At 51.6% G+C, this 17,168-nt stretch overlaps 1 protein-coding gene across 9 annotated transcripts in view; it reads left to right on the top strand.

The window, feature by feature from the left end:
- The window catches only part of ST14 (ST14 transmembrane serine protease matriptase), a 32,438-nt gene that overhangs the window by 1,782 nt on the left and 13,488 nt on the right, over positions 1-17,168 (top strand). For 5 of the 9 annotated variants that reach the window (XM_057373554.1, XM_057373553.1, XM_057373552.1 and 2 more), the window contains 15 exons: positions 9,292-9,451; positions 9,667-9,794; positions 10,337-10,407; positions 10,819-10,979; positions 11,415-11,450; positions 11,720-11,957; positions 12,093-12,232; positions 12,658-12,755; positions 13,237-13,346; positions 14,173-14,303; positions 14,542-14,646; positions 15,678-15,785; positions 16,137-16,250; positions 16,436-16,564; positions 16,949-17,135. In XM_057373554.1, coding sequence (XP_057229537.1) covers positions 9,292-9,451; positions 9,667-9,794; positions 10,337-10,407; positions 10,819-10,979; positions 11,415-11,450; positions 11,720-11,957; positions 12,093-12,232; positions 12,658-12,755; positions 13,237-13,346; positions 14,173-14,303; positions 14,542-14,646; positions 15,678-15,785; positions 16,137-16,250; positions 16,436-16,564; positions 16,949-17,135 — 1,916 coding nt within the window. Of the gene's footprint in view, positions 1-91; positions 327-896; positions 1,185-4,965; positions 5,365-9,291; positions 9,452-9,666; positions 9,795-10,336; positions 10,408-10,818; positions 10,980-11,414; positions 11,451-11,719; positions 11,958-12,092; positions 12,233-12,657; positions 12,756-13,236; positions 13,347-14,172; positions 14,304-14,541; positions 14,647-15,677; positions 15,786-16,136; positions 16,251-16,435; positions 16,565-16,948; positions 17,136-17,168 lie in introns of those variants that run through there. The other 4 variants (XM_057373555.1, XM_057373550.1, XM_057373549.1 and 1 more) reach the window with 4 other exon arrangements.

The raw sequence follows: 17,168 nt of genomic DNA, 5'->3' as shown, positions 1-17,168 counted from the left end.
GACTCAGCAGGGGATTTCCTGCGTGTGATCAGCACCTCTGTTGCACCAGAGTTCTTAGAAATTTTAAGTGTTCAAGTGTTGAAAAATTCAGTTTCAGGGCTGGATACAATTGGTGTAAAGAAGTTTGGATCCGCGGCGTGGTGGCAAGTTCAATTTTTGATGGGATATCACATATTTATATGGACTGCCACATGTAAGGTGGAGAAAGGAAGAATCTTCCCATAAAAAATTGAGTTTGATACAGTTTTTTTAATCCTGACTTGCTCGTGAATGTGAGAAACTTAAATATTGGAGGGTGTGTGTATGAATCATCTATTCAAGAAGGGGTAAGTGGAATGAAGATTTCAGTATTACAAACTCTTTCAAACCTTCAATAGAGCGTTCTCAGAACCCCAGTCTCTCCTCTCCCTCTCTGCTTAATTTAAACCACGCAGTCCCCGGGAGCTGTTTCTATGTGAGCACCCCACAAGTGCCACGGTTGGGTGAAGGTGCAGTTTCTGCAGCACTGCCGTGTGGTTCACTTAGCATCTGGTCTGTTAGCCAGGAGAAAGCTCTCATTCCTACAGTGCTAGAGCTTGGCTGAGGGCAGGTTTCAGGCTGGGAAAAGGARATTTTGCTTCTGAGTGTACCAAATCTTTTTGGGAGCATGAGGCTTGTCCCTGGGGTAAACTGTCAGTGTGCTGAGAGTGCCTTCTTTGCAGCGGGGTTTCATGGCATGATAGTGTTGTCACCCGAGGAGGGATGAGACTGTGGATACACAACGCTTTTCCTCAGGAACCGAGCATTGCTGCACGCCTKCCAGCCAGCCTCCTACCGACTGCGGGGCGGCTTCTCTCGGTTAAACAGCTATTTCTAGTTTCATTTTCAAAAGCACAGAGTATGGCTGAAGAGTGTCCTGGACGATGCAGCGCTCAGGCGGGCTTTGGGCGCAGCTTTTAGGGCACGGTGTTTCCCCTGTTTGTGTGGAGCAGGAGAGGCAGGAGCCGCAGGCAGCCAGGGGAGCGGCACAGCACCCTTGGGGTGTTTCCGGCTGCCCACACCTGCCCGGAGCGGGGAGGAGGAGCCGGGCACTGTGCCCGGCTGGAGCAGCGCGCCATGGCAGCCTGAGGAGCGGCCCTGCCCGAGCCATGGAGCGCGGCCCCCCGGCCACCGGGGCCGGCATTAGGTACAGCGCCCAGCTGCAGGTGAGAGCACACCTGAGCCCGCGGGGCTCCCTCCGTACCTGACACTGGCTCGTCCWCTGCTTGCTCCGGTTCCTTCGAGCCTGGCAGGTTCAAGGCAGCCCAGGATCCCTCAGGAAGGGGGACRTTCCAGCTCACCCTTGGGTAAGGTCAGAAGAACCTGTTTGGGGGGGGTTGCTGAGCTCCGCAGAACAGAAAAAAAAAAAACCCCAAAAAACCTTTGGAGAAGTGAAAATCCCTACCTGTCTGTGCCAGCTTTGGATCCCCTTGGTGTCAGTTCAGCCATCGCTCCGGAGGTTTTGGTTTCAGCTTAAGCTGAGGGCATTGGGGTTGTGCGTAAAGGTAAACTCTGCAGGTGAGTTGTGTGCTCAGTCTGGCTCTGGGTTGTTTAGCAACAGATCCAACTAAACCTGTTCGAGCATCAGAAGGGCCAATTTCAACTGTGGGCTGTGGGGCTTCGTTAATTAACTGCTGCAATATCAGCGTGCCCTGAGACCTGAGCGAGCTTCTTGTGTAGATCTTCCTGGCTGAGGGCTGGGCAGGGACAGCTGGGTTTGAGTTGCACCTCCAGAGCCTGTTTCATGCCACAGAACTGTTCCAAACAGGGTCTTGTGTTAAAGCAGGACAGCAGCACTTCCCACCGTTCCTACAGGCTGTGTGGTGTCTGCCTCCAAGGCCTGGCTTTAGTAGTTATTATCTGGCAGCAACAAAGGAGCTGCTGGTTCTGGGACTGATCAAAAAGCTGGCCTGCAGCAAGAAAAGTTTTCCTTGCCTCAAGCCCTGCTGTCCGGTGTGTGCCAGGGCTGAGAATGGGAAGGAAATGCTCTCACTGATGCAGTTCAGGTCAAGCTCCTTGTTCCTGGCCAGGTCGGGGTGACGCTTGTGTGACATGATCTTCCCTGCCTGGCTTATTCTCCTGGCAGAAGGTAGCTTTGTGCTCTGGTTTGTCTTTATCCAGGACTGGGGACTCAAGCAGGTCCCTTCCCTGGTTCTGGATCAGTTTTCCCCCTGTGTCAGTTCAAGAGGCTGATCTTATCCAGGACAGCTTCCTYAAAGACAGTACCTGCCTTCCTGGCAGGAAACAGCCCGAGGAGTTTGTCCACTATGGACTGTTGTTGGACTTGGCCCCTTATAACCAGGACAGTGGAGGAAATTAATAGTTTTGCAATGTCTTGTGTCACCTCCCGTTCCAGCAAAGGAGCTGTGGCAGTTCTTGGGCTGAGGAGAAGCTGTTGCTCTTCCTTGGAAATGTGCAAGTATTTCCCTGGGGTAGTGGCTGGTGGGTGAGCTGCTGCTCAGGCCAGTTTGGCTGCTGTTGGTGCCAAAAGCAAACAGGAATCAGGAAGACACAGTGAGAAAAGGACTGAGGCCAGACCTTTGCTCAGCAAACGAAAGATCACTTTGTCTTGAGGGAGCAGTGAGAGTATTTTGAGGSCCTGGCCGTGGTGAAGGTATTGGAGTAAAGGTTCCCCTCTTGCCTGGGATAGAATGAGTCGTTTCCATCCAAAGGCTGCCGGGGACAGACTGGGAAATAATGCCCTCTGATATCCGGGCCGTGGGCTGGGGCGGGGTGGGAGCAGCCAACAGGGACGGGTTTGGCAGACACAGACTTTCCTGGTTGGAGGTGCTGGTGTTTTCCTTGCTATTGGTTTCAAACGTTGGAGACTCTTGGTCCAGATCTGCCTCAAAACTGTCGGAAGGAGTGAAATGTCACAAGGATTGTGGAGCTCGAGGGCTGGGGCTCAGCTACCTTGATTAAGCTGCTGGAGGCAATTTTGTTTTCCAGACGGTTCTATCTGTCAGGRAAGACATAGAAGTATTTAAAATCAGCTGTTTGCATCTGTGCCATGTTTCTCTGCTGCTCTTGGGACATCAGTGTGTTCTAAGGAGGAATTTCATGGCTCATAGTTACACAGATCAGGGCTGTAGGGTACCTTTACTCCTAACTTCTCTCGAAAAGTTGCTAAGACTTACGTGTAGAATTCTCTGCTACCACAGACACAGAGATGCATGGTAGCTTTTTCTGAGCTGCTGTGATGCAGGACAGAGCTGCCCTGCTCAGCCTGGATGGGGCAACAATCCAAGCCTGTGCTGTCTCTGCAAACATTAACTTGAGTTTCTTCGATAATAAACCTAAAGGAATTTGGTTTCTCATATGACTCAGGGTGGTCACAAGACAATCAAATGCTGTAGAGAGTTAAGATCAAACTTGGTGTGTGAAATAGGTGTGTGTGACCTGTATCTTTCACTATTGCATCTGCCCTCTGTGCCTGGAAGTTACACAGTCTGGAGGACTCTGTCCTTAAGCTCTTGCCCCATATTCCCTTTTTAGTTCTGATGTCATCATTTTATAGCTTCATTGCCCTTAATGCAGAACTGAAGACGAAAAATAATGCGCTGGCAAAGTTTCTTTGGTGCTTTACTGCCCATGGTGGGGCAACACAGCACAAACACAACTTACAAAAGCTTTGCTCCCATGCATGCTCTTTCARTGTATTTCTTATCAAGAGTAAGAAGAGAAATGAGGAGATATTCTTACCAGATCTTTTCCCAGAGGAGTGTTGGGGTTTGCAGCAAAAACTGGTGCAGAAATTGATTTAAGGGTGAWATACTGTACTTGAGCTGCTTGGGTGAAGTGAGTTGCACATGCTGTTTACATTTGTTTTGCTTTTTCTGGTGGAAAACAGGCTGTTTCCTCTCATGCWAGCACCACAAAGCTGGCATTGGCTTTCAGTATGATCCAGGAATTCTCAGGTTTTGAAAATACCACTTTTCTGGCTCTTTCTGCCACACAAGCCCACCCTGCTGCTCTCCTGAGCTCTGAGCCCAGCCGTGACCTGAACTGCTGGATGAGCTGGCAGGTTTCATTCCTCTCGGTTCTTATGTGGTATTTGTTTTAGTTTTTATTGAACACCACCCGAGGCAGGTGTGGCTGGAAAAGGGGAGGTGGGAATTGCCTCTTGGATACACAGGCTGGGATCTCATGGTGTAATTGCTCTCAAGAGTCTAACCATGCAGTCTGATGACTCTGCTTCATCTCCAGCCTCCTCGGGCCTCCTCCAGCCTGGCATTTTATGGGTTCCTTTTCTTAGCATGTACATTGGTGTCAGACAGTGGAATTTTTTTTGCTGTGAGATTTGATTTGGTTGCACACCTGATCATACCTTGTAAGATCTGGGCAGCTTTTGCTCTGAGCAGTCCCGTGGCAGATCAGCAGAGTCTGGAGTTGGGAAAGTCAAAGGAAGCMGGCGAATCTTATGTCTGGTTCTGGACAAACAAATTACCTGGTGGTCATAAGGGACAGTGAAAATACTGGCCAGGAGCCCAGTCCTTCCGTGGGTCAGGGTCCTGTGAACATGTGCAGATACTGAGGGAGAGACAGAGCAGCATTTTGGAGGAGAGGGGTGCAGTGAGGGATTTGGTGCCCAGGACATATCACCATCTTGGTGGACTGCCAAACAAGGCAGAAAACAGACTCTGGGGGGGATGCTGATCTCAGAGGGACCCTTGCTTTTCACACATCATGCTGGAGCACCGTACTCCATGGCATATCCCAGCCTTTCCATGATCCCCATTGCAGAAGAATCTCTCTGCTTTCCGGTAAGATCTCCAGTGCAGAGCTGGTTCCCACCACCCCCGTGCATCAGCTGAATTTCCTGCTGACAGAATTAGTCACTTCTGCATCTGGTTTGTCCAGTCAGGCAGAGCACAGTCGCTGTCTAAAAATACATCGTGTGGCTTACAGAGGAGGAGTGGGAAGTCTGCTCTTCCCAGGACAGAGTTCAATCTCTGCACAGAGGAGCAGGAGCCCTCCAAGTGCTCTATAAATCCATCTATGGACATTTCCGACGTTTCCTCATGGAGTCGGTACCCCAGGAGAAGTTGAGGTGTGGGAGAACTGGGGCACTGCCTGTCTGAACCTTTCCCTGGACTGGTTTTGCTGCCACAGCTGATGTTATGACCAGATCCCTCTGACCCTGTGTGGGGAGCCTGGCCATGCTGGCAAGGACTGAGTGAGGAGGAGCAGGAGGAAGTAACTGCACCAGTGACTAAGGCAGAGAGAATATCAAGGGAGGTTTTCTGTTAATAATGTTTATTGGAGCAGTTTCCTTGAGAAGGGTGAGACACTCAGACCTTGAGTCACTTTGGGCTAGAGAYGGTTTCTGGAGGAGCCATGGACAAGGTGAGAGCAGGATGTGTTCAGTTCCTCTCTGGTTTACAGCTGCTGCTGCTCAGAGCACGCAAGGGAAATGTGCAGTCCATCGGCTGAAGGAGATGAACATTTCCGGTGTCTTTTTCTTGGTTTAACTGTGATCTTTGAGCCTGTCTTGTGTGTGATTTCATCTGGTTTCCATCTAGCTCAGAGAACGGTGACGGGGTGTTTCTCCTCCCAGATGTCAGGAGCAAAGGGGATGTGGTGCATAGGGATGAGAGGGGCAGAGGCTGAGCTGTGCTCCTGGGGCACAGGCAAGTCTGRTCCTAAGGTCAAACGGGTATTTTTTGTGCTGAGTGTGGGCAGGRAGGTTTCAGTCTCTAACTCGGAGTTGAGGACACAGAGCCTCATYTGAGACCTTCCTGCACAGCCTGATTCATCATTCCAGCAGTGCTTGGGGGATGCTTCAGACCCTTCACTGGGTATTGGGAAGAGTTTGCAGGACTCTGTTGCTTACCTAGGCTGTGATGGGTGAGGGCTCTTCACACAAGTGTCTGTGTTGGCTGAGGAACATAATGGCATCCATAAGGKATGGAAACGGGAGAGGACCAGAGCTGGAATACAGCACAGAGGGCAGGGAGGGAGGGAAACTTGTTTGGATCCTGTCTCCTRTCTGCCTGTAGTCACTGGGTAACTTCTGGCAAGTAACAGTGTGTGGCTGCTTGTGCACCTTGTATGGGAGGAAAAACAAAATTAACCTTCCCAGAAGACTGCACACTCATGTAATTTCTCCTGTGTTGCTGGTGGCTTGGCTTTGGAGCAAGAACAAACTGACAAATGCTGTAAACTCTAAAGGGTTTAACATTTTTCATCCTTTTTTTTTTCTAAGAAAAACAGAGGAATTCACTAAAGAAAGATCCGATAGACACAYGCAACTGCTCCTGGGAGCAAGGAAATTAGGCAGGAAAATTCACTATGTGTGCTGCAGGCAGAGGGGAACTCTGCTTGCGTTCTGATTTAATCACAGTGATGGTTTTCTCCCTGGAAGAGTTTTCTCTCTGCAAAGACACAATCTGGCTCAAAGGGGATGTTACAATTCATCAGCCACGGTGTTGTGCAGTATTGCAGCAGCAGCAGGAGCTCCTGCTTGCCACTGAGCCTTATTTTTTTCTGGCAGTTTGGTGAAACTGAAGCTTGAGAATTCTGCAGAGGGCTGAAGGTCCCCTCAGCTGAAGGGTTTTCTAATGGAAAATTAGTTTTCTTTGCAGTTCTTCCTTGCTGGCCCCAGGAAGTCTGGGGAAAGTGATATATCATTTAAACCCCTGAGACTGTCTTCTTGCCACAGACTCTTGTAGATGTTAATAGAGAATTAATTACTTTGCTTTCTGCGAAAAGCAGCCATTTCTTCGAAGTCCTGAGAAGCCTTAGCAGTATGAGCAGCCCTATGGAGGGAGAGAGGATGTGCTTGCAAATTTTGTGGCCAGTTTCTTCTCTTTACCAGKTTTGGAGGGGATTTATTACATGATTGGAAAAGTGGTGGGAGCCAGATGGATGTTTGGAAGACAATGTGTCAAACTTCTGGTAGTCTTGACTGARGAGTTTCTTGATTTAGGATGTCTCTATGTATTTAAGCTTTATTTTGTGTGTCATCTTTGTGTTTCAAAGTTTTCTTGGGTTATATTTTCAAGCTTTTCCTGTGTGATCAGAAGCCAGACAGGATTCAGAGCATTCCCCATGGGATTGTCCTGTGGCCCTGCCGAGTCTGTTTATTTTGGAAGTGRCTGGATTTTGAGGATTGAAACAGTTCTTTCTGCCTAGCCTTAGACAATAAATCTCAAAAAGGAACAAAGACTCCTTCCCTCCACTGCCAAATGATAAACTTGGAGGACTCTGGAACAATAAATATACACAGAACAGCTGGCATGAAAACTGGTGGATTGCTCTGGTGTTGGTGGTCTTCTGGTCTTTGCAGAAGATTAAACTTACAGAGTCCTTGACAAAAAGTCAGAATAAGATGCCTGCCACTTCCCTTTCTGTTGTGGAGAGCCCTGGGCAAATACCACAAGGAGGAGAGGCTGTGGTGGCGTGTGGAGGATGGGAGGAGAGCATAGGCATTGGGTGAAGAAAAAAGCAAAAGAAGTGGGGGAATGGTTCATGTGGGAGCTGGTCTTTCCTGCCAGGTGAGGCTGAGGAAAGATAAGATGAAGCACCTACTGAAAGTGCAGTGAAGAAACGCAGTAAGGATGGCTCAGAGGTCTTTTGTTAGCAGGATTCCCTTTGCTGGTTATTTTACACAGAATCCCAGATGGATTGGGTGGGAAGGGAYCTTAAATCCCATACAGTGCCATCCCCTGCCATGGGCAGGGACACCTTCCACTAGACCAGGTTGSATCAAGCCCCCTCCAATCTCTCCCTGGACACATCCAGGGATCCAGGGGCAGCCACAGCTTCTCTGGGCACYCTGTGCCAGGGCCTCAGCACCTTCACAGGGAAGAATTTCTTCCCAGTATCCCACCTAACCCTGCTATCTTTCATTTCAAAGCCATTCCCCCATGTCYTATAAAGACATATCCCCCTTGTTCATATTTTTCCTGACTCTTAGGGGCTTGTGACATTTGCATAAAATTAACCTGAGCTGTTGGAGTAGGTTTGTGTAAGCCCTGGGCTGAGAGAGGACAGGCAGAGTCTGACCCTGTGTTTGTGGGGAGAGTGTTACCCTTCTGGAGCATGGGGCACGTGGAAATGCTGCAGATTTGTGAGAGCTGGCACTTGGTGCCATGGTGTCCATGCTGTCATCCAGAGCTCAGGGAGATGCTGAGTGCCTGCTGAGTGGAAAATGGGAAGGTGGTGAGCAAAAGATGAGGGATCCTCCTGTTTCGGGCCTTTGCAGCAAGCACAGAGACCTTCCTGCCCAAAAGGGGCATAGATTGGAAGTAGAGGATGTGAGCTCTGCCCACACCACTGCCAGTGCTGGAAGGAGAGGAGATGCCAGGGCAGGTACAGATCCAGGTCCCCACAATGTCCAACAGTACCAAGGATGTGTGTGRCATCCTCTGAAAACATCTGTGTCTGCAGCTTTTTCAATCCCCCCTGGGCCAAAGTGCAGATACACAAGCAGGACAAGAATGGAGAAACAGAACAGAAGGTGGGAGACRATGGAACCCTGAGGCACCAATGGTTGTATAGCTGATACAGAGCTCAAGTTTTACAGCTTATATAGAGCTTGATACTTCTACGGATCTTACACTTCCTCACCCAGCCCRTTACAGGGTGGTGATGACAGTGAAAGCTGTGCCATTCTTCGTTCCTTTGCAGATCTGCCCTTCCACATCTTGTCCCAAGAGCGTGGCTGCACGTGGGCTGTGGRGGTGTCTTGTGTGTTCATCTTAATTTTTTTGGTTTATTTCTTCTAATGGGTGTTTGTGTTGCATGGGAGATTCTAAGCATAAACACAGGAGTGCTGGTGACCCAGGAGGTGTGACAGGGAGCTGTGAAAATGCAAAGGGAGGAAGCAGCTTGACCTCTTCTTTTAAAGAAATGCTATTTGTAGTGTGCTGTGCCCCACAAGCTGTGGGTGACACACCTGCACACAGCAAGCGCTTTGTGGGGATGAATTTTTCTCTGCAGTTTCATCTGCTGAGGCAGATTTTGGAGCTTGTGGGCTTGTGACCTGCCATGGTCACGGGAGGGTGTGTGGACTTGCCCCTGAGTTTGCTTGAGCTCGTGACCTTATATTAGGTCCTTCCAAAAAGGAATTAGGTGTGTGCAGAAAAGCAAAGAGGAAGCCTTGAGGGTTTGTCCTGTTGTGGCTGTGGAGCTGCCAACGCTGCAGTTTGCCCTCAGTGCTGCCTCATTCCTTGTCCCCAAACCTGCTCCAGGCTGCTCTGTGGCTGGACCTCCCCAAGCCAGGCTTGGGGAACAGCCTTCCCACTGTCCTGCCTTCCCTCTTCTCCCAAGGACATGAACAACCTGGACGAAGGGGTGGAGTTCCTCCCWGCCATGAACTCCAAGAAGATGGAGAAGCGTGGCCCAAAGCGGCGGGTGGTCATCACAATCCTGATCACTGTTTTTCTGCTTGTCTCTCTCACTGCTGGCCTCCTGTTTTGGCACTTCAAATGTGAGTGTGACATCTGGTGGGTCATATAGGGTAACACCCTGGGGACATATCCATCCATATGGAAAAGGTTTTTACCTGGTGTTGCTCACATGTGCCCTCTCAAGCTCTGGAGATACCATTTCCACTCCCCTGCCCCAACTGCTGTCACTGGGGATCTGCTGTGACATGGTCCCAGCCCTGACTGCCCTTCCTGACCCTGAACTGCTCCCTTCCAGACAGGAACACACCCATCCAGAAGGTTTTTAATGGCCACTTGCGGGTTCTGAACTGGGAGTTCCTGGATGCCTATGAGAATTCCAGCTCTCCAGAGTTCAGTATGCTGGCCAAGAAGGTGAAGAGCACGGTAAGAGGTTTCTTGCCTCTCTCCTGCAAGCAGGGAATTTTCCTCTTGCTCTATGGCCATGGGGTTATGTTATGTAAGGTTCTTTGGAGCTTTCCCTGCTCACTGCAACACAGTGGCTGAGAGCAGTGACCTTCCTTGGAGCTGGACCTTCACACCCCAGCTTCAGCCCAGTGCACAGCAWTTCCCTGAGCCATAGGAGCTGCCAGGGAACATCCCAGGATCACTGGATGAGTCAGGGCTGGGAAGTGATGCAGAAGGGTGTCTGAAGGAGGCTGAAGTTCTGGCTGGTCTTGCCTCTTCCCTCAGATTTGGGGATTCACTTCCCCCAGAGAAGAGTGGGGCGAGCTAAGTCAGAGCAGGCTGTGATGGGCAGCTCTGGGCTTTTCTGGGGCTCTCAACTCTTCTTCCTTTCTTTGGCTCTGCAGATTCCTGCACCCAGGGATGCCAGGTATGGGTGGTTTTCCTTAGCAAGCTTGGCACTCTGCCTTTTAGCCTTTTCCTCACTTCTAGACATGCTGAACACCCCTTTTTAACCCTTTCAGGTGGAGGAGATCTACAGAAATCATGCTGATATTGGTCCTTACCACAAAGAGACAGTGATCACTGCCTTCAGGTGAGTGTTTGGCACTGCCTGAGCCCCACCTGGGATATCACACAGCCATTTACACTTATTCCTGGGATGCTGGGATGGAAGCACCCCAGTAGTCACCCTGAGTGACACAGGAAAGGGTGAGCAATAAAAAGTGACCTGAAAATGTCTTTTGTCTTCTGCCAGATGTCTTGGGAAAATCAAGGTGTAGTGCAGTGAACTGCAGTGGGTGGTGCCTGGCCACATTGAGAGGGATTCCCCGGGCTGGCAGGAGCCTTAGCTGGGTGCAGTTTGCTTAACTTGTCATTGAAACTCTCCCTTCTCCATGGCCAGGCTGCAAAAATGGCTCATCAAGTAGTCTGGCCCTTCTTCTAGTGGTACTTGAGTCCTCCCATATCTATCCTTGCCCTTACCCCACAATTGCCCTTCCCATAGCGAAGGCAGTGTCATTGCCTACTACTGGTCAGAATTCCTTGTGCCCAAGTACCGGGAGGAGAGCCTGGACAGGGCGATGGCTGACAAGCAGAGCCTGGTGCAGAGGTGGAACCCCCGTCTGAGAAACCCCATGCTGAAGGTGGAGTCGGTCATCGCTTTCCGTGAGTATTGGCTCTGCTGTCCCTGGGCCTCTGCATGGGACTGGGTGGGATTTTTCTCTGGAGGGAGAAGGTGCTGGTCACAGCCCTCCCTTGGGAAAGCCAGCCCTGAGRGTGGTGTAAGGACCTGGATGTCACAGCACAGCTTAATGGGATGTAMAGCCTGAAGGATGCTGCGCAGATGCTCCTCTGCTGGAACGTTCTGTGTTCTCCTCTGAGSCCAGGGGAGAGGGACAGGGATGAGCTCTCCCTGTACAGAGGAAAAGTTTAGCCCCTCAGCTTCCAGAGGCCACGCAGGAGCAGCTTTCCCTGCCAGTTTGYAGGGAGAGACTCCACAAGCAAGGCCAGATCAGTGAAGGTCTGAGGAACAACCTCAACTTTGTGCCCAGAAATTTTCCATAGCCCAAAGGGTGATGCCAGCTCTTTTTTCTCCTGCAGCTGTGGACCCCAGCATAGCTCACTCTGCCCGGGACAGTAAGTGCKGTTCTTCTTCTATTTCAGTGGTGTGGGGTGGGTGTTTCTCCTGCAAGATGGGGAAGGGTCTAGAGAGAGGTGCACTGCATGCAAGGCAAACCCCAGYGTGCCCCTTGGAGCTGGTTTGGGGTTGAACAGACTGTGGCGCAGGCCTTCCTGTTACCCAAGAAGAGCCATCTGTCCTGGGATAGCCTGCAGGAATTATTCTCTGCATCCCAGGGAAAGGTAGGTTTGTTTGCCTTGTTAACTGATCCCTACTCTCTGGGCAGACAGCTGCATGTTCTCCCTCCACGCCAAGGAAGGGGAGGTCACCAGTTTCACCACACCAGGCTTCCCCAACAGCCCGTACCCGAACAATGCCCTCTGCTACTGGGCATTGAGGGCAGATGCCAGCACCAGCATCAGCCTCACCTTCAAGACCCTGGAACTGGAGCCCTGCAGAGATGACAGTGACTACATCAAGGTGTACAACTCTCTGAGCCCCGTGGAGCCCCACGCCTTGGTTAGGTGGGTGTTCCTGTACAGKACCGAGTCCAGGGTGATCCTGACTTGTCCCTCCCCTGTCCCTGCTCAGAGCTGAGCTGTGCTGCTTGAGGCTCCCTGTGCAGCAGTGCCTCATGGATTCTGTCCTTTGCTTCCTAGGCTTTGTGGGAATTATGCCCCGTCCTACAACCTGACCTTCCTGTCCTCCCAGAATGTCATGCTAGTCACACTGGTTACCAACAAGGAGGGGCGATTCCCTGGCTTTAAGGCTGAGTTCTTCCAGGTCCCGAAGATGAAAGGTGAGCAGAGGCGTTAGCCTGTTTCCTCACCTCTCCCTGGCATGGGCAGCTGAACAGGGAGGTGGCTGTGGCTGCAGTCAGTTTGTCAGGGATGTTTCCAGGGCTGGAGCACCTGGAAGCAGGTCACATCTTGGCTCTTGGCGCTTGCCTTGCCCACGGTGTTCTTGGTTGCTGTAACAATGTCCCCTGAGGAGGCCAAAATAAGGATTACGTTGTATTACACATGAAGGTTGATGTGTACAGGAARCACTTAATTGATCTCCTGGGTTCTCTCAAGCCCTGGAGCAGAGCTGCTCTCTACAGAAAGCACCTTAACCCTGTTAGAGACTGTTGCCTCCCTTCCTGCCTYGGATCACAGCCAGCTGAGGCTTGGGAAAACCGTATCTGAATCTCTAACTTGTTATTATCTTCCTACTTGTTTTTAGCCTGCGGTGGGACACTGAAGGGAGACAGTGGCACCTTTACAACTCCCTATTACCCAGCACACTATCCCCCAGACACRGACTGTGTCTGGAGCATTGAGGTGAGATGGGCCCTCTCTTTCCCTTAAGTCTGTCAAATGATCCTGGTCATGCACACAGTGCAAGGAGCTTGCAGCAGCTGGGGCCCAGAGGCTCTGAGTCTGGCATGACTAAGGGAACCTTTAGGAGCTGGAGGCAGTGGCAGAAGAGGTTGCAAGAGGCCTTGAACCCCACAGGAGCCCACAAAAAATCCTGTAACTTAACCCAAGAAGGATGAGAGTGTGGGCTTTGGGACAGGCCAGTTCCTGGCTGTTGACYAGAGGTCTGGCTTGCACCCCTCTGTATGCCTGTTCCACTGGAGATTCTGGGGCCAGGGTGACTCATAGTGACTTTTATGAAGGTGTTTCTTTTCCTGATGGAAAATTGACTTCCCCTTTTCAGTTATCTTCTGTCCTGCCCCCAAGTACAACCTTCTTCCTGTGAAAATATTCTCTTTCCTTGCTCCAGAAAACAATATCCCACTGACTCTGCTTCCTTTTGCAGGTTTCCCCTGTAAAAAATGTGAAGGTGCGTTTCAACATGTTCTTTGTGCTGGAGCCCGGGATCCCAGTCAGCTCCTGCACCAAGGACTATGTGCAGATCAACGGCACGAGGTGAGTGTGGGTTGGCTGAAACCATGGAGGGGCTTTGTTTAGTTACACAGAACCTTGTGCTTTCCTTAATCTGTGCTGGTGCTGTCAGGGCTGGGAGGAGGCAGGAGGGTGCCTGGGACTGCCCCAGAGTGAGAGGGGAGCCCCACACTTGGCTCTGGGAATGAGACTCTGGGTTTGTGGTGTGCTGCAGCTAACGCCCTGCAAATGCTGGGGAGAATCACAGCACACAGCTTGTGTGTGGGAAGGCAGGAACATCTGAGGTGGGTTTGCTTAAATGGGCAGATCTCCATTCTCAGGGCACTCGTATCCTGTGATGCATTTCCTGATGCATTCCCCAGCCTGATATAAGCTGGGTCAGACAGAAAACTTGGTACCTCACAAGCAGATGATTAATCTTGTTTCACAATGTTTTGGGCAAGGGAACTGCCTCAGAGAGAAAGTTTCAAAGTCAGCACCTGCCTCTGCAGCCCTGAATTCCTCCAGTGCTGTTCATGTACATGATCTCACCTGCCCATGGTGGGATGGGATCCTGCACAAGTCCAGTGTATCCGAGATCAGACACATCATGGGGCAGGGAAGGGAYGTGGAAGAACTTGCTCCCAGTCATTCCTAAGGTCATAAGTTGGTGTTTGGAACTGGCTCAAACCTTCTGCCAGTGCCAGCAGGATTTGGACCCTGAGGCCCAGCAGTTTGTGCTGCGATCAGACCTGCTCCCTGCTTTCCTGCCCCCTCAGCTCCTGGGGTCTGGAGGGAGGTCAGGGATGGAAGAAGGTTTTCTTGGTGCTGACCTACAGTTCTTCAACTCCCCTTTGCTCTCTCCCTGCAGGTACTGCGGGGAGCGCTCTCAGTTTGTGGTGGCCAGTACCACGAACAAAATCGAGGTCCGGTTCCACTCAGACCAGTCCTACACAGACACGGGCTTCTCTGCGGAGTTCCTCTCCTACGACTCCAGTGACCGTGAGTTGAAACCCTGGGGCTGSGGTGGGGAAAATGATTTCCCTGAGATCTGGAGCTGTCCCTCCTCTGTGCTTACACTGCCCTGTAAACTGGGAAGTGGCCCATGTCTTGCTTTTCTCCAAACCTCCTGGTCTTCCTACTGTGTTCTGCTGTGAGCAGGCATAGGGAGCTCTGTGGAAGGGATGTAGAGGAGACACCAAGAGAGCTCACATGTGGTTTTGTCCCTTTTCCCCCTCAGCCTGCCCTGGCAAGTTCACTTGCAATACCGGCCGCTGCATCGACAGGGGTATGCGCTGCGACGGGTGGCTGGACTGCGTGGACGGCAGTGATGAGAGGGACTGCAGTAAGTCCAACCTTGGTTTCCCTTTGGCATAGCACAGGAAAGGCCATGTTGCCCCAGAGTGGCTAGGCTTGTTCTGAGTAATGTGACTCAGTGCTGGCTGGAACCAGCACTGCCACCTTCCTCCAGGCTGGGGGAAGACTCAATGCGCAATCGATTTCGGATCCCTTCTCAGCATGGGAGCTGTGGGTTCCTGCTAATCCAGCCCTCTCCCAGTGGCATCGCCCTCCCTTTCCAGTCCCTCCCCACTGGGAATGTGTTATTCTGTGTAATCCTCCTGGCTGTGGGTTTGGCTGAGCTGGCTGGTGCAGAGGGACACGCTTCCTTACCCAACTGGGCACRCTTTGCAGAGCTCATCTGGAAAACCCATGGGACATAAGGGAGTTGTTTCTTTGTGCAACAAATTTTCCTCTTGGATTAGCAGAGCTGTCCTGTAGTTAATGTTATTGTCCAGGGTCTGCAGTTTATTACAGAGGATGGGATCCCCTTGTTTGGGATCTCGTTCCCGGGGGAGGGGCAGTTTTCTGGGGAAGAGCGTGCTGCTGACCTGTGATACAGGTTTCTAAGGTGCTTTCCCACTGCTTGCAGCAATTGCTTTGCTTCAGTATTGCCTCTGGCTGTCCTGCTGTTGTGATGTCAGCTTCAGCCTCCACTGCCTCAGACACAACAGCTCCAAATGGCTTTGCTCTCCAGAAAAGTGGAAATACTGTGGATGTACTGAATGTGTCATGTATTTATGTGCATGGTCCCAAGCTGATTGCTGGGGCTCCCAAGTGCTTGCACACCTGCTGGGAGAGTTCCCATGGTAAATGGTTTCCTGGTGACTCCACAGGTGCCTTTGCAGGCCTCTCCCCAAATTTCTAGCATTGGAACTGCCTGCCCAGGGGAGTCACCATCCYTGGAGGTGTCCAAGGAATGACTGGACATGGTGCTCAGTGCTCTGGTCTGAGCTGGTGATTGGTGTCAGGTTGGACTCAGTCTTGGAGGTCTTTTCCAACAYAAATGATCCTGTGATTCTYACTCYGCTCTTCCAGCCTGTACCGAGCAGCAGTTCAGGTGCCAGAATGGCTGGTGCAAGCCCAAGTTCTGGGTCTGTGACAACGTGAACGACTGCGGTGACAACAGCGATGAGCTGCAGTGCAGTGAGTGACTGGGGGCTTGAGCAGGGGCATGGGGACAATGGAGGCTCATTGGATGGAGGGAAGCAAGTGCTGTGCTGGAAATTAACAGGCAAAAAACCCAGCTCTTACCCATGGTAAGAGCTCTCCTGGTGCAGCTTCCTTGAGCCTCAAATGAGAGCTCAGAGGAAAGAAGGATGAGCACACGTGTAGGAAAAAAAGGGGTGAATAACTGGGTGGTGGTGTGCAGTTTGGAGAAGAGATTAGAGACACAGGATGYTGGAGCTGCAGAGGCTTTACTTGTCTTAGGGACAGAAGCTGGGCACAGCTGAGGTGCTGCATGCCCAGCTCTCATAAGCTGCTCTCTGTCCCCAGGCTGTGCAGCCGACAGCTTCAAGTGCGACAATGGGAAGTGTGTCCCCAACACACAGAAATGTGATGGCAAGGACGACTGTGGGGATGGCAGCGACGAGGGCAGCTGCAGCACAGGTGAGGGTGGGCTGTGGGGYGACTGCCATCAAATGCAGCCTCTGATGGATTTCCTTGGGACTGGGCAGCCTCGTGGGTATGTTTACCCATGGGGTGGCAATGCCCTCGGGGCGGGCAGAAGAGATGAAGKTGATGTGACCTCCACAAAACYGGGGCTAATTCCTGTGCCTCCATCCTGCCTGCAGCAGGCCAGATCACAGTCCCCTGCAAGGAGCATACATACAAGTGCCGCAGYGGGCACTGCATCAGCAAACAGAACCCCGAGTGCGATGGGGAGCAGGACTGCGAGGACAACTCTGACGAGGACAACTGCAGTGAGTGCCTAAATAATGTGGGGAGACATGGATTCTGAGCTGAGCCTCTGAGAGAAACACTCCAGTGTGGCAGAGGGAGCTCCTGGGTGTTTCTGTGCAGGAGCTTCACCTGGAAATATCCAAGCCATGTTCTGTATTTGCCTGTATTGGCCCTTGCATCACAGGGCTCTGTGTTGTTCAAGAGGGCTTAGATGGGTAATACAGGGGTTTATCTCCCCTTTACAGAGTTGGCCAGTAAATGTTGTAGCTAATTTAGCATCCGTGCAGAGAGCATCAGCCCTCCCTGACAYGGGCAACAGGGCACTTAYGCTATCAGATGTCTCGGAGRAGCAGAGAGAAGGTGTGGGACGGGRACAGGAGAAACCTTTTCCTTCTCTGCCCTAGACTGTGGGCTCCGCTCCTACGTCAGGAAGTCRCGGATCGTCGGTGGGCAGAACTCGGACGTGGGAGAATGGCCGTGGCAGGTCAGCCTGCACGTGAAGAGCCAGGGCCACATCTGCGGGGCCTCGCTGGTTTCGGCGAGCTGGCTGGTGTCGGCAGCACACTGCTTTCTGCCGCTGCAGGGCATCAGGTACCGTCCCTGTGCTTTCAGACATTTCACAGA

This window comes from Malurus melanocephalus, unplaced genomic scaffold, assembly GCF_030028575.1.
Source record: "Malurus melanocephalus ecotype Western Australia unplaced genomic scaffold, MMel_1.1 scaffold_201, whole genome shotgun sequence".
Classification (NCBI taxonomy): domain Eukaryota; kingdom Metazoa; phylum Chordata; class Aves; order Passeriformes; family Maluridae; genus Malurus; species Malurus melanocephalus.
This window is presented reverse-complemented; position numbering and strand designations above follow the sequence as displayed.